Source organism: Oryza sativa, chromosome 8, assembly GCF_034140825.1.
Source record: "Oryza sativa Japonica Group chromosome 8, ASM3414082v1".
Taxonomy (NCBI): Eukaryota; Viridiplantae; Streptophyta; class Magnoliopsida; order Poales; family Poaceae; genus Oryza; species Oryza sativa.
Window position 1 is genome coordinate 10,553,847 of NC_089042.1, and position 27,042 is coordinate 10,580,888.

The 27,042-nt window shown below is 44.2% G+C and overlaps 1 protein-coding gene, 1 long non-coding RNA gene and 1 pseudogene across 3 annotated transcripts; 1 reads left to right on the forward strand and 2 right to left on the reverse strand.

Annotated features, from left to right (window-relative positions):
* Nucleotides 1–4,277: 4,277 nt before the first annotated feature.
* Nucleotides 4,278–8,027, reverse strand: LOC107281838 (uncharacterized). Of its 2 annotated transcripts, none has more exons than XR_010734780.1 (5): nt 7,333–8,027; nt 7,202–7,247; nt 6,980–7,048; nt 6,617–6,698; nt 4,278–4,616 (listed from the first exon to the last, which is right to left on the reverse strand). It is a non-coding gene; the product is annotated as an uncharacterized lncRNA (long non-coding RNA). The 2 variants fall into 2 exon arrangements; XR_010734779.1 differs by having other exon boundaries at nt 6,980–7,098; nt 7,333–7,479.
* A 3,529-nt stretch (nt 8,028–11,556) lies between these two features.
* Nucleotides 11,557–12,673, forward strand: LOC4345148 (early nodulin-like protein 9). The gene is made up of 2 exons (XM_015793916.3): nt 11,557–11,823; nt 11,924–12,673. The coding sequence occupies exons 1-2, from the start codon at nt 11,640–11,642 to the stop codon at nt 12,319–12,321; spliced, it is 582 nt and encodes a 193-aa protein (XP_015649402.1). The 5' UTR covers nt 11,557–11,639; the 3' UTR covers nt 12,322–12,673.
* Nucleotides 12,674–21,911: 9,238 nt separating this feature from the next.
* On the reverse strand, nt 21,912–26,060 carry LOC136351532 (uncharacterized; annotated as a pseudogene).
* Nucleotides 26,061–27,042: the final 982 nt, after the last annotated feature.

A 27,042-nucleotide genomic window follows, 5' to 3' on the forward strand; every position in this document is an offset into this window, starting at 1 on the left:
CATAATCTCAATGTATAATTTTTAATTCACTAAATTATTCTCATTCCTGATTAGTATATTACTGTTTAACATAACAAGGCACATATGTAGATGGAGATCGAAGAATTGCTTGCTACGAAGTATGAACTTGAGTGCTCAAAGTATGAAGTGAAACTCACTAGCTCTTAGCTTCTCTTCCCAATCCTTTTCTCAACCCAACTCCCTTCTCTTCTCAAATCTCACTCACAAAGATCTACCACTTAGCTAGGGGATTAGAGAGGGGGTATGTGACTTCGGATAGATATGTTTCAAACTCAAGAATAGCCATCACTAATGGAGGGGTGGAGGAGTTTATATACCAGAGCCCCTGAAAACTAGTCGTTTCTGGCAAAGATTCCTTTTTTGGATGTGCCGAAATGCATCAACAGAAAACAATCTTAGTTTTGCAGCCATTTTCGGAATTTTCGAAAATTTTTGGTCTTTTCAAAATATTTTTGGACATTCTGAAAAACACCAGAGAGCAAAATGGCCATAACTTTTTGATCGGAAGTCCATTTTTTACGATCTTAGACTTTATGGAAAGCTCACTCAGAGGATTACCCAACTCAACCAAAAAGAAGGTCCAAAATCACTCAAAGGATAGGTTAATGGGTTTCTCTCAAATAGGTCACTTTAAGCACCGAGACATACAAAAACACATCGACGTTGCATACCTCTTAATAGTATGGCATTCTATCCTCAAATATAAATAGGAAAATAATTATACCAATAGGAATGTCTTCATGCCATCTTCCTTTATTTGTCTTAAGGGATGCCAACACCAAAACCATTTCATCATATATTCTTCAAAGATCGATGTGGGCTCCTTGTAGCTTCAAATGGCCTCGCACAGCCCATCATGACGAAGCCGTCAATCACCCTTCGCCAGCGGTTTTGGTCCTTCAGTGCCAAGCCCCTTGCTTCCCCTTTACCGACACATGGTCCATGGCGGGCGAGCATCACCTGCCTTTCACCGTGTCGTCTTGTCCATGGACCATAGTCTTTGTGCAAGCCTATGAAATTGAGCGAGTTTGGTCTAATGTGTGCTCCAATAATTTTTTAATTGGAAAAATATGTACCAGATATGAAATGATGTAGGGATTTGATTTGTTTTTGTTTTATCTAGTAGGAGCAAATTTATTTAGGAAAAAATGGGAGTTCCTTTAGAAATCACGTGGATTAGTTTTATAGCCTTTTGGCGAAAGGTACTGTTGAACATATAAAGACTTAGGCTCTGTTCTATTTCTTCAACTCCAATTTCAACTTCCTCGTTTTCCGTTAGCATGCTTTTCAAACTGTTAAATGATGCTTTTTAAAAAAAAAGTTTCTAGAAGTTGATTTAAAAAAGCAAATAAATCCATTTTTTAAATTTATAATAGTTAATTAATTAATCATGTGCTAATAAGGTTTCTCATTTTGCGTGAATCCAAAATTTATCTCCATGTTGAGATCTAACGGGGCCTTAGGGTCCGTACCTACTTATTGGGGTTTTTTTTTCCTTTTGGATAGGGGCAAATGCAGGAAGCAAAATGAGTGGGGGTCGACAGTCTACAACTTAGTTAGAATAGGTTAATGTATACATAAAAATGATAGGGGCATTTGCCCCCACGCGATGTAGAGGGCCAAGGCCCCCCACTGAGTATACTCTAATCCGCACAAGCATTTAGCCCGATTGTCATGAAAAATTATACCAAATTGTTGACGTTCTTCCACCTTTTCCCTTATGGCCTGGTTAAGATCCTCAAAACAAATCTGGCATTCAAAACTTGTGACCTCAGATGAGCACTCAGCAAGGCCATATATGGTGTAGTTGTAGCCATTTGCTATGAGATTTTTCCTTCATGTGACAAACTTTATAGACAAGTTAGTTGCCTTACTTGTCAAGGCAAAAATAAGTAATAGAACAATATAGTTATATTATGGGTTCTAAAAGGAAAATGGGTCGCAAAGTATTGCTATCTTGTCTATATTTTTAGAAATATTGAAATGAATAGTGTGACAAGAAATTCTAAGCCCACACAAGTCGTAAAAGATGGTAGCTTCCATCTTTGAAGCTCAAACTATTTGCACGTTCCGTATTGCATACATAACACAACTATTGTCTGTAGTACTACTAATATCAGCACGACACCATCCAACTGCTTATATCTCCTCTTTTGTGCTATTGGCCATGATCATTGCAAACAAATCTAGGATAGATGAGACCTTAAGTGGCAGTGTCATTGATAAAAATTGCATGTTTCGCTTGTATATATTGTCTGGTGTGTAGTTTTTGCCTTCACAATGAATCTAAAGATAATTGGATAATCCCGTGACATATCCAGATAATAGTAGAAATCCTAGCATAACCAGTGCAATCGCCATCATTTCAGGTGGTTGCTACACAAATCTAAAATCATAATTAAAAGAAAGTTAGTTCGACTTAAAATAATGACAATTACATTTTTCTTTTAAAATGACATGAAGAGGGACAAACTCTTTCTAACTATTTTTTAGGGGAGCTCTTTCAATTCTAAATTTTGAGAGTATATTCTACAGTTGGTCTTATCATGAAATGTGTTTCCATTTTATTTTTAAATCAATTAGATCATGGTTCGACTGATACTCTCCATCATAAAGCAACTCATTGTATATGGTTGTTAGAGAATGAAACCTCCTCACTTGGATTGTGTCAGTCCCATTTCTCTTTTCAAATCCCCATTTTGCTGCAGCCTTTTAGAACTTTATGCTAATCTAACATATTTGTTATGATTTGTACATTTAGAGGATCATTTGCTTGGCTACTTTATATTTCTGTTGGAGTTATTCACTGGGCTCAATATATCTATTGCCTCTCAATGTCTGGTCATACTAGCTAACTCTGTGCTCTATACTACGGTTGGACTTGGTGACTTTATCATTTAATTTGATCACGCTTTTCGAATTTCTAAATGATATGTTTCGTAAATAAAATATATTATAGTTAATACTTAATTAATCATATGCTAATCACCCGTTTCGATTTCTGTTCCTAGAACTACTTAAACAAAAAGGTATTATGAAACAAAGCCATTATTTCAAGGCTCGTACTTATGGAATAACTGATACTTTTGAACAGGGCAAATGCGATAAGTAATAGGGGGCATTTTTTTTTGCAGCTATAATTTCAAGGTTCAGCTTCCTATTTTTTTGTGCATAACACAATTAATTCATTCCTTCGAGTTTTTCCTCTCATTAACATTTGTGTTGTACTGAAAATGCAGATTTTGTTCGGTTCGCATGCATGCTCATTGTTGCTGTGGACAGAGTTACATGGAAAATGGAATACACTTACTCACTTGGCCAGTAGCTACAAGCAAGTTAATCGATGTTTAATTTTTTCTATCCTCAATCAGGATGCATTGATTGGTGATAACTAATTATAACTAGCTAGCTTCAGTAGTCACCGTAGAAAGGGTTGGCACTTTTACATGCTACCATCCCAATAAGTATATGCTATGGCTCTTTGCATGTTATACCCATATGTGATCAAGTACTTCTATCATGAGCAGTAACAGGAGTGTTCCTTAGCTAAATCAGTTTTTCAATAATCATTACGTTCGTTCTCTTTTCAGTATGTAGTGTTTCTGAAAGACTATATATAACTTACAACTTCCTAGCAAATATATTAATCACTGAAAGTTATTTACAATAATAGACAAACATGCATCACAAATTCTAAGCCAAATTGCCACGTGGCTGTTAAAATAGGTGCCGGTTTTTAGTTTAAAGCCGGCACCTATTTATTGGGTCAAAAAAAATTGCAGTAAATTCATCCACACAACCCCAATTCCATATAAACCCAAATTCATCCCTAGAGCCCCACATCCATACAGCACATTCATTCACATTCACATTCATCACAACAAATAAAAACCTACAAGCCATTCATCACAAGTTCATAACATATAAAAACCTACTAGCCTAAGTCAAAATTCGTAAGTCAAAAAATTCTTATCTTTAAATCCTAAACATTTGCATATATAAACTAACTCAAAATGTGCCTAGTTTAAAATTCCTAAGTCAAAAGATTGTAAGTCTAAAATTTTTAAGTCCAAAAATTCTTAAGTCTAAGGCTGTGTCCGGCAGCAAGTTTTCCCAACTCCTATCTCTCGTGTTCCATGCACACGTTTTTCAAACGGTTAAACGATACATTTTTTTTGTAAAAAGTTTCTATACGGAAGTAACTTAAAGAAGTCATATTGATCTATTTTTGAAGAAAAAAATAGTTAATACTTAAGTAATCATGCGCTAATAGACCGCTCTATTTTCCGTGCATAGGATACTTGTTCCCAACCAGTCCTAACGAACTCGGCCTAAATTGTGAACATTAATTTGCACATATATCCTTAGGTGAGAAATTCACAAGTCTAAAATTCAAAAGTCCAGACAATTGTAAGTGTAAATTCTAGACATTTGCATATAATTCACATTCATATCCTCGAGTAAAGAGCAAATGAGATATTGCTGAGACTCAGCGCACCAGTCAACTTCAGCCTGAGACGTGCCCGTCAAACCACACGAAGGCGATGACCAGATGTGTTACACATCCCAGGAGACTTGACTAAATCGCTTGAGCTCTACAACATCTCAGAAATTCACAAGTCAAATTCGTAAGTCCAAAAAATTGTAAGTGTAAATTCTAGACATTTGCTTGTAAGTGTAAATTCTAGACATTTGCATATAATTCGCATTCATAATGAATATTTACCTTTAGGCTTCAATCTTTAACCAAACACAAAAAAAAAAAGAGCAAAACCTCCTCCCCTCCTCTAGCTGATCGGGCAAGAACGAGAGGTGCCGCTCTCTTCTTGCTCAATCAGCTCGAGTGGCATGGGATGGAGTATAAGTACTATTGTCGGAACAAAGGTGTCGGTTTAGACCCAAAACCGGCACCTTTGTCTTCCTAACCGGCATCTTTGTGTTGGGCATGAAAAGCACTATTGGAACAAATGTACCGGTTCTAGACCAAAAACCGGTACCTTTGTCTTCCCAACCGGCATCTTTGTGTGGAGCATAAAAAGCACTATTGGAACAAAAGGTGCCGGTTCTAGACCAAAAACCGGCACCTTTGTCTTGTCATAGCGTGTCACGCCCGGAAATTCACTAGTAATTTCCAAACTTATTTGTGCATAAAACTCTCGTCCAGGAATCAGCCGAGGTACACAAACTGACAATTTAATATACAAATCCATCATAATAATATCGTTACATACTTATAAAAGAAATGAAAACAACAGCGGAATTAACGGTCTAGCGATGGCTTCAGCTCCACTCACACAGGCAGCTCAACTGGGGTATAAGCCAAACGTCTTATTCTTCTGGATCATTTTTCTTCAACTAAGGTTGATTGATTATTGCAAGGTGAGCATATGACATACTCCGCAAGCCGCACAGTAAATATGTGCACAAGGATACCAAAGGATGGCATAATATAGGCTCATTTGCAAAAGCAGCATTTAGCAAAAATATTGAGAATGTAAAACAATAGAGTAATTAATCAATTTTAATCAACACTGAACAGCACACCCATGCTGCTCAGGCCCAACCATTCTGAACAACCATATCCAGTTGTACAGATCTAACTCCAAACCAGGAGCTAAACAAATTATTACCAATTATAGCATCAATAATTATTGTGAGAGGTGTGAGACTAATCACGAAAAACATTGCTCAACCCGCCCATGACCGCGGGCACGGCTATTCGAATAGTTTTACTCTGGCCAGAGGTGTACCATTGTACCCACAAGATACAGCCCCAAAACATGTCACCATGCTCTCAGTACCACCACGGTACCTCGAAACGGAATTGTGACAGTACCCTTCGCACAACAACTCATCACAGTGCACCATTCCTGGATCATAATCACCCCCTCAATAACCAGAGGCATGGACTCCCCAGCGACCCCCACGGACTTCTCGCCGCTTCTCAGTCTGGTGCCCCGCAATGAATCATGCTATACAAAAGGTAAAGCCGTTGCCCACGCTGGCTTGTGGTTGGCACGGTTAATGTCTCATAACAGTAGCTCGCGAACCGGTCCTTAATTGTTATGAGCACGACCTTCAAAACCATGTGCTCACAACCGCCCTTTGCCAAGTTTTAATTATCAATTAATTATCATAACACGATTAACCATCATGAGCTACCATTAAATATAACCATAAATAATAATGTAGTATGATTCATCCCATTAATGAGCTAATGTTTCTAGGCATGGCTAAGCAATTATATATATATATATATATATATATATATATATATATATATATATATATATATATATATATATATATATATATATATATATATATATATATATATATATATATATATATATATATATATATATATATATATATATATATATATATAGCTTTTAGCTGAACCAAACCAATATATAAGGTTCAAGCTAATCAATTTATTACCCAAGGTAACAAGGAATAGAGTAATCAATGCGAATTGGCCATTACAAAGGAATATGTTCACAGTTGAAATAAATACACAGTTGAAATAAATAGAGAATTTAAATATAGGATCAACATGCTCAAAGGAACTGTGTTTAGGATCTGTGTGACTTGCCTTGCAATAATCGGTCTTCAATTAGTCTTCAGAACCACTTCCGACGCACTCGCGAACCTTTCGCAACGACGGAAACAACAAGCTAACACGCAAAATGGGAAAAAAGACTAATAAAAACCAAATAAACAGTACATAAAAGTAAACAAACATGTAGATCATGATTTTAGATAATTTTAGATGAATTCCAATTAAACCTATTAAAGAAAATACTATTCCAAATTAATTAAACCATTTACAAATGATTTATAACTGAGAGAAAAGATTAAAACAACCTTTGAAAAAGATTAGATTATATTTGGTAGATGACATATAGTAAAAAGAAATAATATGCCATTGAAAAGAGAGAACGGATAGAAGTCTCACCGAACCAAAGTGATCGGAGACGAAGGGATGATGACAACGTTCCAGCAGCAACACACGGAGATGACAACGCTAGACCAACCACGGATTAGATTATATTGGATTAAGACCCTAGGGATAAACTACACCGGTGAACGACATAAGAGCGGCGGTTGCCGGCGAACCACGACACAATAATGCAAACAGAGGGCACCGGGAGGTAGAGGAGGCGACGGCGATTCTTACCAACCCTTACGTGATGACGGACAGCGACGGAAGACGGCCGGCGACTCTGGACAACAGCGGCGACGACCAACGGTGATGCTCCAACGGAAACAAAGGGCACAGGAAGGAATAGGAGGACACAGCGAACTCACCTGTGGTGGCGGCAACGAGAAACAGCGACGGGAGATGGCCGGCGACAAGCTCCAAAAGGCGACGAGGTACTGTCCACGGTGGCGACGGCGTTTCGGCGACCTTCGGCGACAATGGAAGGGTGGCCGGGCTTCACTTCGCAGCTGCGAATCCAATGGACTTCGGGTTGATGGCGACGACGGGCTTCCCGGGGTCTTCGGCGCAAGGGAACCAGCTGCTGGGCTTGCTCTTGACCTTGCGGAGCCGAGAGATGTGGTGGCACAGGAGGGCGTCGGCTGAGGCGGCGGCAAACGGCGGCTGGAGCGGCTGCCGGCGGCGGAGAGAGAAGACGAACGCGGCGACGGCGCTACAAGCGACGGTGGAGAGAGGGAGAGGTGGCGGCCGAAAGAGGAGAGGGAGGGGACACTATTTATAGCCACGGGAGAGAGAGATCAGGCTTGGAACGCAAAGAATCGCGCCGGGAAAACCTAGGGTTTGGTGGAGAGATAAACTCGAAAACGAATCCAAATTCGCGTCGAATTCAAAGGGATAAAGTCGGATTTTTGGTGGAAGAGATAGAGGAGGATAAGAGGAATATTTCCCCTCAACTAATTTTAGGAATGCACGAGAGATAAGGCCGGATTCGGAGGAGAAAAACCGAGCCAACTCGGTCTCAGTTTGGCAGCCAGGGGTTGAAGATGAACAGTACTAGGGACGTAAGGTAGACTTTCTCTGTGAGCTTCCTTTACTAGGCCGGATTGAAGGAGGGACCAAAAATGGACTTTGGAGGAGGGATCAGGCCAGCCGAAAGGAAGGGAGAATGAGCCGAGGACTAAAGGTGAACTTTTCCAGTTTCAGCCTGAAAAGGAAAAAGGGATTTTAATTACTTTTCCAATTAAATTAATCACTGAAATGATCTTTGAATTGTTAAAAATACTTCCAATGCTCAAATAATTTCAAGAAAAATCCTGAAAATACTTGGACACCCAAAGTACTTAACAAGATTATAATAAGACCATTTAATGATTAATTTAATATGTGGATAATTACTGAAATGTTCTTTATATTATTAAAATTAGGAATTGAGCTCCGAAAAATCTGAGAAAATTTCAGGGAGTATAATTAATCATGGAGAATTAAATAAAAATTAAATCCCGCCATGATTTATATTTAGAAAATTTTATTTCCTATATTTAACTTCACTTGTAAATTAATGAACATTTAATATAAATTCTAATAATAATTTATTAAATAATTTATAAATCCTAAAACGAAAATCAGGATGTGACATAGCAGCTAGTGTGGGAGGGAGAATATTAAAGGTGCCGGTTTTTGGTCGAGAACCGACACCTTTGTCTTGTCATACCAAGAACCGGTACCCTTGTGTAGGGCCCACCGTCGTTCATAAAAGCACTATTGAAACAAAGGTGCCGGTTTTGGGTTGAGAACCGGCACCTATGTATGGGGCCCGCCAACGGCTAGTGGGGGAGGGAGAAGATTAAAGGTGCCGGTTTTGGGTCTAGAACCGGCACATTTCTCTGACATAGGTTTTAGTTGTCGGTTTTATTTAAAAACCGGCACATATTTGGACATAAAGGTGTCGGTGTTTTGTGTGCCGGCACCTATAGTGGCGACATCTATTTGCCTTTTTTAAGTAGTGCTCGGGCTAGATGTGACATATTCTAGTACAATGAATGTTCAAATTTGTAGTACTGTACTAGAATGTGTCACATCCAGTATTACGTTAGTTTTTATGGAACGGAAGGAGTATACCATATCATTTTATTCATAAATTTTTTGGATAGATGTTAATACAGTGCAAATTACGATGAAGAAGACAACGTCTTGTGTTTATGAGATAATCCATGAAATGCTATTGACAAGCGTCTAAGTCCCGGAAATGCCATCGATAAGTGTGAGTTCCAAGAAATGCCATCGTGCAAACTTTTTTGTCACAAAAATGCCATCGCCGTTAGGGTTCCGTCCATTTCGCGCCGTTAAATTCTATAGGACGGAATCCTAACGGCGATGGCATTTTTGGGACAAAAACATTTGCGTCCTATAGAATTTAACGACGCGAAATGGACGGAACCCTAACGGCGATGGCATTTTTGGGACAAAAACATTTGTACGATGGCATTTCTTAGAACTCACACTTGTCGATGGTATTTCTGGGACTTAGATGTTTGTCAATAGCATTTCATGGATTATCTCTTTGTTTATCGTAGTGTATTTGGGTTTCATAGAGAAATGCTGATCGTGCTGATATATCTAGTTTGCTTTAGCCCCATCTTGATGTAAATCATGGATTCGCCACTGGTTGCTGATCCTGCAGTGTCAAAGCAGTCACTATGACACGTCTAATCGATCCTTAGCTGCCATCAGCATCAGCTGAGCTCAAATCAAAACGCACAATCGATGAGCTGCAAGAACTAGGTATGGCAAGGGGGCGAGACAGGTGCGGGTCCACCCTGCTCCCCCTGCGAGTCCACCCGGCCCCATCCTACTAGAAGAGATGAACCCGGGCCTCGTCCCTGGCCTCTTTGATGACCCGCACCACTGGGGCCCGCACAGCGTGCCTCACTCACAGGCAATAATAGCGATTGGTGGGAGATGAAGGGTGCGGTCGGCTCGCCCCCGTTCACCCACGGGTGATAATTAGGGGGCTGTTTGGTTTCCAGGACTTATTCCAAGTACCTGTCACATCGGATATTTGGACACTAATTTGGAGTATTAAACATACATTAATTATAAAACCCATTTCATAAGCTTAGACTAATTCGCGAGACGAATCTTTTGAATCTAATTACGCCATGATTTTGACAATGTGATGCTACAGTAAAGTTTTGATAATTATGGATTAATTAGGCTTAAAAAAATCGTCTCGCGGATTAGCTCTCATTTATGAAATTAGTTTTTTTTATTAGTCTATGTTTAATACTCTAAATTAGCGTCCAAACATCCGATGTGACATGGGCTAAAAAGTTTTAGTCCCAACTGAACACCCCCTTATCCCCCGATCCCGGCCCTTAGGGTGGGTCTCCGACCCCAACAGGGAAATTTCCGCCTCTAGCAAGAACTTGACGTAGCCGATCGATGATCTCATCCAACATCGACGCCTTGATCATCTACAAGCAAAATCAAACCAAATCAAGGGCATGTTTGGATCTTCAGCTCCAACTCCATCTCTTCTAAAGTTGGAAGTCCAAACAAAAAGTTTTAGCTCCAACAATAAAAAAAAATAGAGTGGACTAAAGTGCTCTCACAAAATAAACTCAAGAGGTGAAGCTTGATTTAGAAAGACTTAATTTTTAGAGTTAGAACTCTATCAAACATGTCTTAATTGTTCAGGATCACATAGGTTGACGTGACGTAGATTAAGGTGGTGTTTGGATCCAGGGACTTAACTTTAGTCTCTCTATTTAAACACTAATTTAAAGTATTAAATATAGACTACTTACAAAACTAATTACATAAATGAAAGCTAATTTATGAGACAAAATTTTAAAGCCTAATTAATCCATAATTAGAGAATGTTTACTGTAGCATCACATAGGCTAGTCATGGATTAATTAGGCTTAATAGATTCGTCTCGCGAATTAGTCCAAGATTATGGATGTATTTTATTAATAGTCTACGTTTAATATTTATAATTAGTGTCCAAACATCCGATGTGATAGGAACAAAAGTTTTAGTCCCATCTAAACAGGGTCTAATTTGGTGAGGGTTTTGATAACGAGGCTGAACCCAACAGTCCACTCGATTCATGTGACTTTTTTTTTAAAAAAAATGATAATTTTATTGCCACAACACAAACACTTCTTCCAGGAGGAATATTAACTCCAAGGTTCACACAATTCTCACTCACTTCCCTGTGGACCCCACTCCACTGGTCCCAAGCCTCCCCAGCCCCACGGGCCATAGGTGACAGCCCTACACCAGAACAGTGCCATCCCATCCAGCCCAGTGCCTCCTCAAAAGGCCAAAACAGCAACGGTAAGGTCCAAAACAGAAGCATCCTTTCCCAGTGCTGAGAAGCAGCAGCAGCAAGCCAGCAACAGCCTGCCACTCCTCCCATCCCATCCCATCCCATCCCATCCCATCCCAATGCCAGTGAATGCTGTCGCCACGCGTCTTCGCGGCACCCGATGCTACTCTACTGCCTCCCCTCCCGAACGTTCGAATACCCCAACGGCTACCTCCACTCCACCACCCTATTTATATCCGCCTCCCATGGCCGCCACAGCATCATCTCCTCCTCCTCGTTCCCCTGTTTCCCTCCTCTCGTGCTCTCGTGTTCTACTTTTGCTAGTCCTCCCACCCTACTTCGATGGCGAAGGTGTTGGCTACCGTGCTCTGCGCCGCGCTGGCCTTCGCGGCGGCCGTGGCCGTGGCGAACGCCAGGGACCTCGTGGTCGGCGGCAACAACGGCGGCGGGTGGAAGGTGCCGGCGCAGCCCGACGCGCTCAACAGGTGGGCCGAGGCCACCCGCTTCCACATCGGCGACAACCTCGGTGAGTCAACAAAGCTCGATTCCTTCCTCAGTGTTTCTTGGATTCCTCTGTTTCTTGATTTGTTCTGATTTCTTCTCCTTCTCTGGTTGGGCTGGCGCAGTGTTCAAGTTCGACGGCGCGGCGGACGCGGTGCTGGAGGTGACGCGGGACGACTACAACCACTGCGGCACGGGGAGCCCGGTCGCCACCCACAAGCCCACCGGCGGCGCCGCCACGGTGCCGCTGACGAGCTCCGGGTACCACTTCTTCGTCGGCGCCGCGCCGGGGAGCTGCGACAAGGGCGAGCGCGTCATCGTCCTCGTCATGTCGGAGAAGCACAGCCGCCGCGGCCAGGGGTTCTTCGCGCCCGTGCCGGCCCCCGCGCAGTCCCCGCTGGCCGCCGGCCTCTTCCAGGCCCCCGCCCCAGCGCCGGCGACTGGGAACGCCGGGAGGACCGCGGCGAGCGGCGCCGTGCTCGTTGCCGCCGCCCTCCTCGGCGCGGCGGTGGCCGGGTTCTGAGAAGATGGCGTTCGCTTGGGGCTTTAGGAACTTGGGGGGAGGATTTGGGGATTCTTTGATTTTGTCTAGATTTGGTTGCTGTATGAGAGCTCAAGAAGAAAGTGCTTCTTCTGTCTGTAGAAGAAGGGGCTTTTAACTATTTACCACTCTTACGAGTGGTGCTTAACGATTTGCCACTAAGCCCACGTGTCATAAACACATGAGGGCCCACATGTCATTGACAAGGTGTGGTAAATCGTTAATTGACATGTCACAAGAGTGGCAAATAGTTAAATTTCCCGTAGAAGAATGGGGGTAAATTTATAAATTATAAATGAATGATGAATCTATCTGATGAACCTGGTTGCATCAAGATCTGGTTTTAGTCTGGTCTTTTATGGTTCAGTGGTTTTTCTTCCCGTCCTGATTAATCGCCTTACGGTCTCAAATTACAACAAATCAAAATGAACAAGGACGAAGTGTGTAGCAAAATCATAACATATGTTTAGCAAAATCCAAGCCAAGCAACAGTGTTTCCAGCATTTTGTTTAAGCTGTTAGGCTGTTTGCATAACAGCCGCCTGCATACTCGGACCTCCCTCATCTGATGCGTCCAGTCCATTTTTGGTCAGTTCTGTTCTTGTCATGTCCGAACAAGACGAGACGAGCCAGCACACGCACGCACACGACGACTCGCCTCGCTATGAAAAAGTTGCCCATCCAGACAATGCACAGGAGTACAGTACAGGACGACAACAGGCTGGGTTTGAAATTTCGAAACATATATTATAATTTTGCAGCAGGCAGGGTTCCAAACTAAGGCTGTGTTTAGTTCTTTTCAAAGCTGAAAGTTGTTTGTATCTAAACACAGCCCAAGATTTCTGCTGCAGGTGGGCGAAAGAACCGATTTCGGATTTTTTTTACGAAATTTTTGAAATTTTGCTGATTTTAAATAAAATTTTGACCAAATACACAAAAAAATTGCAAAAAACCGAAAATTTCGGACGAGATGTGAGCATTTCGGGGGGGGGGGGGGCAAAATTTCGGAAATTTCGAACCGAAATTTCAAAACCTGGCTGCAGGAAGAACTCGAGACGTCATCTCGTTATTTGTATGACACTTAGTTATGAAAATAATTATAACTTCATAAACATGTAAAGTTAAATTTAATTTTTTATATGTTGCAACGAAAAAAATAAATTTAATGTGAATATATGTTAACTAGTTGTAGTTAATTTGCTACTCTTTTATATGTGTTTTACTTATAAAAGTTAAATTATAACTTGCATGCTTTTGGAGTGGTATACTACATGTTAATACAATTTCTTAATTGTTTTGAAATTTTTTCATAATTATTCGAGTGATATACATGTTCCCTCTAGAGTTTAAAATCCACTCTTGAGAATTGGTGTTTTTTTTTTTTTGCCTGGCGTTTTGTTTGAAGTGGTTTTTATTCTACTGCCCCTAGTAGTACTGTAATTGGCCATTGTGAGAGTATGGTCAAGATGTCTCTTATGATCGAATGGGTGTGATCAACTTGATGACGTGGAGCAACCACAGTGCAGGAGATTAGTAGGTGGGGATAACTTGTATAGGTATATACTTCCTTCCAATAGATGGCTTATATTTAACTCCCTAAAATATAAAAATAAAAAGGTATGCCTCCCTTTACCCGCAACTTATCAAGATCATATCATCTAGTGTCAACGCCCTTCCGCTTACCCCTTTTCTCGGATGGCATTCTCACTCAAGTGACGGAAATTGGGAGCGAGAACGATTCCCAACTTTTGGAGAGCGAGAGTGAAGTAGAATGGAGTACTGATTTTTGAGAGGAAGCGTAGGGAACAGTTGAAGCAGTTTTTTCATCAAAAATCCTGAAAAAAAATAGGATCGGAGACGGAGTAGGGTACTGCTAGTGATGCTCTCAGCAACTTTAGTAATCTAAAGTTTCAAAATAAGGGATTGGTTCCACTTTAGTACTAACCTAACACATTGGTCTCAGAGCATCACTAATTCTGCGTTCGGGAGGTGGAGTTAGGAAAGTGAAATAAAAAAAACTCAACCTAAAAGATATCCAAAACTCTATCCCAAAATTTTGTCTCCAAGACAACCAAATAAAACAATTCAGAAATAAGTGGTAATTTTTTTTGCTAGCCTTTAATATGTGGTTCTGAGTGATACCCTAAACCCTAAGTAGGAGTACTAGATGTGCTTTACGAAGTTCGGAATGTCAATAGGTGAATCTCTTCAATCATTTTTTCTATTATCATGATAGGAACATATGGTATGATAAGGCATCATGGAGTTAGCAATGGCATCACCCAAGCTAGACTCAGAGTGAATGTTAGCATGTGTTTGATTGGAGGAATGGAATAGGTCTAGATGGGGAGAACTTTTCAGGGTGTTTAGCTTGAAGATAGGTAAGAAGTCATGATCTCTAGAATGAAATATTCTCTCTAGATAGGGTGTGTTTGGTTGGGTGGATGAGACTGGATAGGAGATGGCCGTCCGGTTTTTTGTAGTGTTTGATTGGAGGGCAGGGTGGATGAGGCGGCCCAGAATAGGGAATATTCCCTCAATATGCTGGATGAGTGCATCAGGCCGATTTGGCTAGATGAATCCATCCAGTTTTGGTCTGGGTGATGTGTCCTATTCTGATTGGCTGTTGTTGGTTTGATTTTCTGTTAAGTAAGCTCCAAATGATTTTTTTTCTCCTAAACTGTTTATCTAATTTATGATTTGATTACACCATTATATTTGTTACAATTAAATCTTTAAAACAAGATCTCGAATGATTATATTTTGATAAAAAAATATATATGACAAATGGGTCCCACTAACTTTTGGCTTTTTCCATCCATGCTATATCCCTCCGACCAAACAAGAAATCGGATCGCCATATCCATACAAACCAAACAAAAAATTAGATCGCTATATCCAACAAAATATGGATGGCCATATCCTATCCATGCATGACCGTGAACCAAACACAGATGGACCAATCCAACTAATTTTCTCTCTCATTGATGTATGGACCACATCCTTCCAACCCTTAAAAAAGTAGGATCATTATAACCTTTATGTCAAGCACGTAGATGTAGATGGAATCATCCAATCCCAAAAAAAATAGAAATAGGACGAACCTAATCCATCAAACTTCATCCCCAAACTAAACACACACTTAAGTAATTCCAGGCTTTTTTCCATTCATGTTTGCATTTTGGAACAATAAATCTCATACTAGTAAATTGTTTATGTTCTATATGTAGTTTTTCTCGTAGAAACAGTTGCTTCTTTTCCTTCTTAGGCAAAATGCCATCCATTTTTTCAATATATTTGTAAATGATTGTGTAGTCGCATCATATGAACAGACCCATCGCTTCAAAAAAAAATGGTAGAATATTGTTTATTGCAATAACATGATTTTTGGGCAAACTGATTTAGCATGATATTTTACCTGGCTAGCATTGTATTTCTTCTTAGGCCTTAGGCGTTAGGCTTGTTAGGTTAATACTAAAGGAGTGATTAAATGGATTAACCAAATAGGTATTGAATAAATCCCATACAAATTCCTCTTGATTCTCTTGTGGTCGGGATTAACCAAACAAGATCTTAACCAAATATATTTGTACAGCATACAAAATTGCAACTTGCAAGAGGACATTCCGTCTCCCACGTTCAAGGTTTTATACAGGCAACAAACATTAGAACACCTCCAACCGTCTTGCCATCCCACTCTCTATCCCAAATAATAAGAACACCACTCCAACAAGCTCTCTATTCGAATTGCATGCCATTTCTCTAGTCAAATCTCCAACGAAAAAATCTACTACCTCCGTCCCAAAATAAGTGCAGCCATAGATATCCGTGTTTAGCGCTTTGACCATCCGTCTTATTTGAAAAATTTATGAAAAATATTAAAAAAAAATTAGTCACACATAAATTACTATTCATGTTTTATCATCTAATAACAACAAAAATACTAATCATAATATTTTTTCAAATAAGACGAACGGTCAAACGTTGAACATGAACAGTGCTAAAACTACACTTATTTTGGAACGGAGGGAGTAGTAACTTTTCCTATCCTGGCAATCCAAATGGCCTTCATTGCCCATACCCACCACCCTAAACCTAGAGAAAATTAGGATTATGCCATAAAAAAATGGTTTCATTGGAATACCATCAGTTCAATGGGCTTCGATAAAATATCACATTCATCTTGGGTTTGTTTGCTACAGTACAATCTCGGACAGAAATACCACTAGACTTTTTTCTCAGCTTCTTCCTCCTCACCCCCACCGTCTGTAACATCCTGAAAATTCACTATTTTCTAATATTGCATCATGCTGATTCTTATGTTCTTAATAACCTTTTAAACCTAGGAAAATATATTTAGAGAGACTTCCAAATATTAACTTGCGTAGAATCTCTCTCTATTATTTAAAATCTTTCGTGGTTTGTATTCTAAAATTGATTTTATTAAACCAAGGTATTTGCTTTGATTTGATTCTGCACCTTAAACCTTCTTTTGCAAAATTCCTTTTTCTCAATTTAATTAAAAACCCTTTTATGAATTATGGTCCAAGAAACCTTCCCATATTGCCCTTGAACCTAAACCGTCGTAATTCCGATTCCGTTGGAATTAATTGTTAACCTATCCTTTGATCTTAAACCTATACTTTGATGTTCGATCTAAATATCCAAATTCCTCCTTCTGATCTAGCCGCCAATTTAATTCATGTGGCTTGATTTCCTCTTCGTCACAAGAACAGTATTATTACAAATATTGTGAATAATTGCTCTTGTGCTAAGAAAATAGATTTTATCCTCATGCAAATCTCCTATTAGCCACAAAATATTTCTTTAAACCCATACCACCCATTTGTGGGGATAAAATCCTATTTATTCCCTCTCTTTATTTTTCCTACCACATTTCCAGAAATACAGAGCCATATTATTTATGGTTCCTATTTAAGTGCATTAAACAAACTCCCACTCCAAAATATTGCACTCAAACAAATTAGAACATCTTTACTTTGAAATTCATCTCCGCACATAAATCTCTCCGAATTCAAATCCTTTCTGAGGCCTAGCTATCTAAATTCCCTTCAAACACAAATACTTCTCTAAATCCAATTTATTCAAACCTTAGACTTTCTTCCTTTTAAGATTGGGCCGAATTCCCCTTTTTACTCCTCTCATTCATGCAGCCCAAGTCGGCCCAGCCTCAGCTCAGCCGCCTCCTCTCTCCTCCCTTCCTTCTGTGGGCGCCGCCGTCCGCCATGGCAGCGCGTGCGCGCCGCCGCCACCGCCGCCGTTGTCTTGCCGTCGCCGCCAAGGAATCGCCACCAACATTAGCCGCCACCTCACTTGTCACGACCGGAATTAACCCAACGATCATTCCATACGTGCGTGTATTATTCCTTGTCCCAGGAGGCAAGGTACACCAAAAGTTGATACAATTCAGAGTTTAACAAGCGGAAGCGTAAATAGTTAATTTATTACATGGGCGACGAAGGCCCAGCACACACGAAGATAAACGGAAAACAGCGGAAGACTAGGGCAACGACCACAGGCACTTGACGGCAGGCACGAGCTAGACACCAAAGTCTTCATCCTCCAGGAACTCCTCTTTTGGGTTAGGGAAAAATTGAGCAAGATTGAGTACAACCACCGTACTCAGTAAGACACACCCACAAATGCAGAATAAATGCAAAGGAGTACAAGGGAGTTATAATAAAGGGGTTAGGGTTTGCAGTAAACAACATTTACAAGACTTTTAGTTGCTTAGGGCCATTTTGTAAAGACGATCCTAGAGCTACACAGTGTTATTAATCAAGGCCGTGAACCCGCACGAACCTGCCTTAACCCAAGGCCTACGATGATTCAGACCGAACTGGCAACCTGACCTGGGTCCCAGCTCGTCCCAAGCCAACCTAGGCCAACCATTCCATATTTTAGTTGTTAAGCAAGTTTTAAGAAGTAAACCACTAACTTGGGTACATTGTTAGGCTTGCCCATAACCGAGGGCGCGGCTATTCGAATAGATTATACTCTGATCAGAGGTGTACATCTTTACCCACAAGACACATCTTTCTCACGTGTAACCACGTAGCACATACCACCACGGCATACGGACGAAAGATGTGACATAGTTCCCAACCTATCCTAGCCATAAACAAGAGTACCGACCCAACCCTGGCTACGACCGGGATTCCCGAGACAGGTAACCAAGGTTGAGCCCCTAGCAGTAGGACACCGGCCCTGTGCCATGACATCTCGACTACCGGGCGACAGCTCGTGTGGCCTTCATTTGCCCTAGAGATATCCATCGAGCCCCGACTTTGTCCATCTCCATCCGTGTACTTTTGCCCATGACCAGACTGAGCCACAAACTACGCCTTACCCACTAGACATGTGGAAGTACAGTAGTACTTTGCAACAGAGGCCTGAAGACCGGTCCTTATAGTGGCCGAGGTGCTACTATCAAAACCATGCACCTCGAGCCTAGCCTAAAACCATTTTGAGGGTTTTGAATAGAGAGGGAGGTGTGTGTCCATTTCCACATAATCAAACCATTCCATAACGTCCAAATGATATGAGCATTCCCAAAGTCTAAGGTTATAAAACGACCTAATGTTGTCTAATTAATCAGCGAAGCAGCTAGCTAAATTCATACTAGTGGAACCATGAATAGGGTACCCACTAGTTGGGGTTTTGTTTATCCTAGGGTGAACAAGGTAATAATAACAATAGCAATATTAATAAGGTCATAACAAAGGTAAATAGGCATGGCTAAATAAAATAGTGATAACGCGGGAATTTAAATAAAGCGATAATGCAGTAATTTAAACCAAAATAATTTTATAAACTGGGATTCAATATGTTCAAGGATGATGTGACTTGCCTTGCTCGCTTTCCCAAACGTCGGCTTCAACCTCCACATAGAAAAAGGCTTTGTTCAAGGATGATGTGATCTTCCAAAGCTGCTGCATCTACACGACCAACGGAAAGAAAAAGGCTTTTACTCTAATAAACTCGATATAACAAGCAGAAACAAAGCACAAAAATATGTTCTTGATTTCTTAAGGAAAAATTACAGACTTGAACGGTCCAATTCTGAGTTCAAACGGCCAAGATATGACCATTTGAAGTTTATATGCTCTTAATGTGAATATTTACGAATTTCTTCATTTAAATTTTAATTAAAAATAGGGTTTATTGCGTCAGCCGAGAAGAGGGGGCGTGCGGACCGGGTCCACGGGAGTGGTGGGCCCTACGCGGCAGCCCCTCGGTCGACGGTGGACCGGGTGCACCCGTGGCTCACCAGCCGGCGCCGTGGGCCCCACGCGTCAGCCGCACCCGAGGGCACGGGCGGCTGACGGCCGAGCCCCACGTGGTGGCCACACGGCGCGCCCGGAGGCGGCCACGTCGTTGCGGCTGGCGTTAGGCGGCGCCCGCGCCCCTATGGTCGCCGGCGCCGGCCATAGGCGCGGCGGAGCGGCGGCCGAGAGAGGGGAAGGGAAGGGGGAAAGAGGCGGCGGTCCACGGCTCACCCCAGGGCGACGACGGCGACGGAGGAGGCGGCCGGAGCAGAGGGAGGCGGTGGTGCGGCTCGGGTCGACGGGGTCGGCGGAGTTCCGGCGGTCAGGGACCGAAACGGAGGGGTGGACGAGGTCGGTGGCAGTGCGGCGAAGCCGGAGGAGACGACGCCGAGGTGGGAAGCGGTCCGGGGCGACGACGGCGGCGGACCCGAGCTCGGCGGTGACGCCGGAGAGAGAGAGCGATGGCGCGAGCTCGATTCCGGCGGGAAGAAAGTGCGGCGAGTGGCAGAAACGGACGAGGGAGGTGCGGGGAGGGTTTATATAGGGTTGGGAGTGAGAGAGGGCGGCCGGCGGGGAAGGAAACCGGCGCGGGGGTCCCGGTCGGCATCAATGGCGCCGGTGAGATTTGCGGGAGCAAATCCGGCCGTTTGAACGCGGGAGAGAGGGGAAAATGGGGGAAAAGGGAGAGGGAATCACGGGGAACATTTCCCCCCACTTAATGGCACGCGGGAACGGTCGGGGGCAGCGGGATTTGCGGCGGCGGCGGCGCTAGACGCGGGCGGAGGGAGCGGCGGGAGCGGCGGGAGGAGGGGGATGACGGGTGGGCCCCACCCGTCAACGAGGGCGGCGGGCGGGCCCGCCTGTCAGCGGCGCGCACGCGGGGAGGGAGGGAAGGCCGAGTGGGACGCGGGGAGAGGAGAAAGAGGGAGATGGAGTTGGGCCGAATTCGGCCCAAGAGAGAGGGGAGAGGGTTTTAGGGTTTTCTTTTTATAAAACCTTTTCAACTTTGTTTATTTCTTGATAATTATTATATGTGCTCTAAAAATTCCACTAAAATTTATTTACACATTGTAGGCTTTTAGGAAATATAAAAAAAAAATCCTCCAAGCCTTATTTGACTTTTAACTTTGCACATTTTAATTTTTGGAGGCTTTCACTAGGATTTTAATTATTCTAGACATAATTTAAAGGATATATTTTAGGGTCGTTTTGGGACGTGACAAACCTACCCCCTCTTAAACGGAATCTCGACCCCGAGATTTGGAAGAACATGCAAAGAGGTTGGGATGGGCTGCCTTCAGCTCGTCTTCGCGCTCCCAAGTAGCTTCTTCCTCGGCGTGGTTGCTCCACTGGACCTTGCATAAACGGATAACCCAATTCCTGGTCCTACGCTCCATTGTGTCCAGAATCTTCACCGGCTTCTCCACGTAGGTCAAGTCTTCGCGAACCTCAATCTGCTCTGAATCGGCTTGCTCGGATAGCACTCGAAGACATTTCTTGAGCTGCGACACGTGGAACACATCGTGCACATTGCCCAAGGATGCGGGCAGCTCCAACTGGTAAGCAACTTCTCCGCGTCGAGTGATGATGCAGAAAGGCCCCACATACCTAGGTGCGAGCTTCCCTTTTGTCTGAAATCTGTGCACTCCCCATAATGGCGTGACCCGAAGATACACAAAATCGTCCACTGCGAATTCCAGATCGCGGCGTCGGTTATCTGCATAACTTTTCTGCTGAGACTGTGCCACCTTTAGGTTATCCTAAATGGTTCTGACTTTAGCTTCAACATCTCTCAGAATATCAATCCCGAACACTTGGCTTTCCCCAACTTGGTCCCACAACAGTGGAGTCCGGCATTTGCGTCCATACAACGCTTCATAGGGTGCCAGTTGTATGCTGGTTTGGTAGCTGTTATTGTAGGAGAACTCGGCATAAGGGAGACTCTTATCCCAGGTCTTCCCAAAATCTAGAACACAGGCACGGAGCATGACTTCCAGGACCTGATTCAGACGCTCGGTCTGTCCATCTGTCTGCGGGTGATAAGCAGTGCTGAAATTCAATCGGGTGGCCAGCTCTTCTTGGAGCTTCTTCCAGAAGTGAGAGGTGAATTGGCTTCCCCTATCGGATACAATTTTCTTAGGATTGCCATGGAGACTCACGATCCTAGCGAAGTAAAGTTCAGCTAATTTGTTCCCTCCATAGGTGGTCTTCACAGCTAATTTGTTCCCTCCATAGGTGGTCTTCACAGGAATGAACCGAGCCACCTTGGTTAGTCGATCCACGACTACCCATATAGAATCATATCCGCCTTGGGTTTTTGGAAGTCTGGTGATGAAATCCATCCCAATTTCATCCCATTTCCATTCTGGTACCTGTAAAGGTTGGAGGAGTCCGGCCGGTCGTTGGTGCTCTGCTTTGACACGCTGACACACATCACAAAGGGCCACGAACTCGGCGATTTCCCGCTTCATACTAACCCACCAATATTTCTCTTTCAAGTCTAAGTACATCTTCGTACTGCCAGGGTGGATGGAATAAGGACTTTCATGAGCTTCCTGAAGTATCAACTTTTTAAGTTCCTTGTCGTCCGTAACGCATACACGATTTCCGTTCAATAAGGTTCCGTGTTCATCTTCCGTGAAGCCAGCGGCTTTACCCTGCTTCATTTTCTTGAGGATCCCATGCATATCCGGATCATTCTTCTGAGCCTCGCGTATTTGATCAAGCAAGGTGGGTTTTGCTTCTAGTGCAGCCAAGAATCCATGGCTAACGACACTTAGGTTCAGGGCTTCCAACTGTTGATTAAATTCCGGTGGAATGCCACGGACGCAAAGAGTACTGCAATGGCCTTTTCGACTCAGCGCGTCAGCGACCACGTTGGCCTTACCAGGGTGATAGTGGATTCCCACATCATAGTCTTTGATGAGCTCTAACCATCTTCTTTGCCGAAAATTCAGTTCCGACTGGGTGAAGATGTATTTCAAACTCTTATAATCGGTGTATATTTGGCAGCGATTTCCAATGAGATAATGCCGCCAGATTTTCAGAGCATGGACCATAGCGGCCACCTCCAAATCATGGGTAGGATAGTTGCCTTCATGGGGTCGTAGCTGGCGTGAAGCATAAGCTACCACATGACCTTCTTGCATTAACACACACCCCAAACCTTGGCACGAAGCGTCACAGTACACCAGGAAATCCTTGCGAGTATCTGATAAGATTAACACTGACGAGGAAACCAACTTTTCTTTGAGAGTTTGAAATGCTCTCTCACACTGCGGACTCCACACAAATTTTTTTTCCTTCTTCAGCAACTACGTCATGGGCCTGGCAATTTTGGAGAAATTCTCGATGAATCTCCGATAGTACCCTGCCAAACCCAAGAAACTGCGGACCTGGGTGACCGTCTTGGGTTGCTTCCAATCGGTGACGGCTGTTACTGTTTCAGGATCCACAGCAACTCCTTTAACAGATATCACATGCCCTAAGAACTTGACTTCGGACAACCAGAATTCACACTTGCTGAGCTTGGCATACAACTGATGTTCCCAGAGCTTTCCCAACACCAGACGGAGATGCTGATGATGGTCTTCCTCTGACTGTGAGTACACCAATATGTCGTCAATAAAGACCACAACGAACTTATCCAGGTATTCCATGAACACCTTGTTCATTAAATTCATGAAGAAGGCAGGAGCGTTGGTCAGACCGAACGACATCACCGTGAATTCATACAGTCCGTACCGCGTGGTGAATGCGGTCTTAGGGATATCTTCTTCACGGATACACAACTGGTGATATCCGGAACGAAGATCAATCTTGGAAAAGACAGTGGCACCTTTAAGCTGATCGAATAGATCATCGATCCGGGGAAGAGGGTACTTGTTTTTTATAGACTTCATTGAGAGCTCGGTAGTCAACGCACATCCTCTTTGTCTTGTCTTTCTTTTCTACAAAAATCACGGGAGCACCCCAGGGGGAAGTGCTCGGCTGTATATATCCCTTCTCTTTCAACTCTTCCAACTGCTTCTTGACTTCAGCCAATTCATTTGCTGCCATACGGTAGGGTCGCTTGTACAGGGGAGTGGTTCCTGGAGCAAGATCTATCCTGAACTCAATCTCCCGCTTGGGCGGCATGCCGGGTAGCTCTTCCGGAAATACATCACCAAACTCACTGACAACGGGTATTTCTGACAGTCCTAGTTGATGAAGTACTGAGCTGCCGGTGGGAGTCGGGTGCGCAAAGAAAACAACCGGTTGATCAGGCTTCCGGTACACGGTGACAGTACGCCTTGCACAATCCACTACTCCTTGGAATTGGGTCAACCAATTCATCCCGAGGATCACATCCAAATCCTTGGTGTCTAGAAGGATCAGATCCGAGGGAAAAGGAATTCCCTGGATCTCTATAGGTACGGCCGGGCTATAATACTTTGCTGTCATAGCTCCTCCAGGGGTGGTGATGAGCAGTGAGTTCCTAAGCCTTTCTAACCCCAGCTGATTTCTCCCCACGAATTGCACAGATATAAACGAGTGGGAAGCTCCAGAGTCAAACAAAATGGTAGCGGGGATGGAATGAATGAAGAACGTACCGATGATGACATCTGGAGTTGTCTGCACATCCTCTGCAGTAACATGGTTCACACGACCCCGAGTGGCATCCTTTCCACCATTGTTGGGGCGGGGAGGCGCTTGGCCTTCCTAACGCCTCGGCTTTGGGAATTTATCCGCGAAGTGCCCAGGCTCTAAACAGTTGAAGCACAAACGCGGCTGACCTTGAACATCCCTGCGTCCATGACTAGGCTGCACGGCCGGTGCAGGGGGACGGGGTGCACGGTTCCCTTGCTGATTCTGCTGTTGCTGCGGCTGTGGAACGCGTACCACAAATTGAGGTCATGGCACTGGGCGAGGTTGTTGCTGCTGTTGTTGTGAGGAGGATCCCCCTGGATAGGGATTGGTGTAGCGGATCCTTTGGTTAGCCCCCTGTTGATTACGGAAATTCGCCAAGCGACGTTTGTGTGACTCCAGTTCCTTGTGCTTGGCCTCCAGGCGGATGCTCTTGTCCACTACGAGCTGGAAATCAGGGTAATCCCCGGAGACCAGACGCACAGAAAGTTCAGGGTCCATTCCTACTAGAAACTTCTCCTGCTTTTCTTCATCTTCACGAACATCCTCCAGGGCGTACCAGGCCAGGTTATTGAACTCATGCAAATACTCCATAACAGAGCGGTTGCCTTGCTTCAACTCCCGAAATTCCCTCTTCTTAAGGGCCATGACTCCAGCTGGCACATGGGTCCTTTGGAAAGCGGCGGTGAAGCGGGCCCAGGTGATTGGCTGTCCTTCTGGCTGCATAGCCTGGAAGTGGTCCCACCATAGTGATGCGGGCCCTTGCAGCTGATGGGTTGCGAAGATAACTTTTTCCTCATCATTGCACTGGACGGTGTCCAACTTTTTCCCAACGGCATGCAACCAGTCCAAGGCATCAACGGGGTTATTGGAGCTAGAGAAGGTAGGCGGGCGGATGTGGAGGAACTCGGCAAGCTTGGAGTGCTGTGGGGGTGGTGGTGGTGGTGGTGGAGCATTGTGTTGCGGCGGAGTCTGGATGTGGTGGAGGAAAGCAGCCATCATGTTGGCCTGCTGAGCGAGGATTTGGGTGAGGATGGGGTTGGTATCGGGTGGCGGTGGTGGTGGCGGAGGGGGAGGTGGAGGTGGGCTGCCATGGTTGTTGTGGTTGCTGCCTTCGGGGTGACTGCCCTCACCGGTAGCAGCGCTTCTCCTGGTTGTCACCATCTGAAGATTCCACACAGAACCAGCAAACAGAAAGAGCTGACGATTAAAACTAACCACCCACGACTACCATAATTCTTGAATTTATTTCTGCTATTAAATTGGTTCATTAAGGTTGAAGTTGCTTATGCAAATAAAATAAAGACAGGCTCCGACACAATTATACCACACACCGGTATAACCATGCCCCACACGACTCTGCAAGAAAACAAACAAAAAGAACACACGCGCGTGCCTACTAGCTGCTCGTCTACTTCTGCGACGGGCCAGGGCGGAAGGTGAGCAACAACACATCCTCCGTGCTGCCAACGCCAGAGGCTCCCTCCTCCTAAGGAACCAAGGGCGCGGGCTCGACGCAAGGAGTCTCCACGAAGCAGGTCCACGCCAAGAACTGACGAACAAGCTCAGGCCTAGAGGTACTCTTGCGGGCGGTGATCTTCTGGCTGCGGCAAACGCGGCGGCGCTTGGGGCGACAGATCTCCCCCTGAGCAATCTTGAGCTGACACAGCTGCGCCTCCACGGCGTCCAAGTCCTTCAGCTGCAAATTCTCCTAACGTAGCTCCAGGATCTTCATGTTGTCCTCGACCAACCCACGGCGCACCATATGATGGAAGTTGATGCGGCCCGTGTCGTACGCCTCCACCATGCGTGCCAGGTGCATGATAGTAGCGTCATCCTCCGAGCTAGCGTTCCGGCCGTCGGCGACCGAAACGGAGGGGTGGACGAGGTCGGCGATGGTGCGGCAAAGCCGGAGGAGACGACGCCGAGGTGGCATGGGAAGCGGTCCGGGGCGACGACGGCGGCGGATCGGAGCTCGGCGGCGACGACGGAGAGAGAGAGCGACGGCGCGAGCTCGATTCTGGCGGGGAGAAATGGCGGCGAGTGGCGGAAACGGACGAGGGAGGTGCGGTGAGGGTTTATATAGGGTTGGGAGTGAGAGAGGGCGGCCGGCGAGGAAGGAAACCGGCGCGGGGGTCCCTATCGGCATCAATGGCGCCGGCGAGATTTGCGGGAGCAAATCCGGCCGTTTGAACATGGGAGAGAGATGAGAAAATGGAGGGAAAGGGAGAGGGAATCACGGGGAACATTTCCCCCCACTTAATGGCACGCGGGAACGGTCGGGGGCGGCAGGATTTGCGGCGGCGGCGGCGCTAGGCGCGGGCGGAGGGAGCGGCGGGAGCAGTGGGAGGAGGGGGATGATGGGTGGGCCCCACCCGTCAGCGAGGGTGGCGGACGAGCCCGCCTGTCAGCGGCGCACACGTAGGGAGGGAGGGAGGCCGAGTGGGCCGCGGGGAGAGAAGAGAGAGGGAGAGGGAGTTGGGCCGAATTCAGACCTAGAGAGAGGGGAGAGGGTTATAGGGTTTTCTTTTTATAAAATCTTTTCAACTTTGTTTATTTCTTCATAATTATTATTTGTGCTCTGAAAATTCCACTAAAATTTATTTACACATTTTAGGCTTTTAGGAAATATAAAAAAATCCTCCCAGCCTTATTTGACTTTTAACTTTACACATTTTAATTTTTGATAGATTTGACTAGGATTTTAATTATTCTAGACATAATTTATAATTTAAAGGATATATTTTAGGGTACTTCTGGGACGTGACATCACTTCACTGGCGTCATCC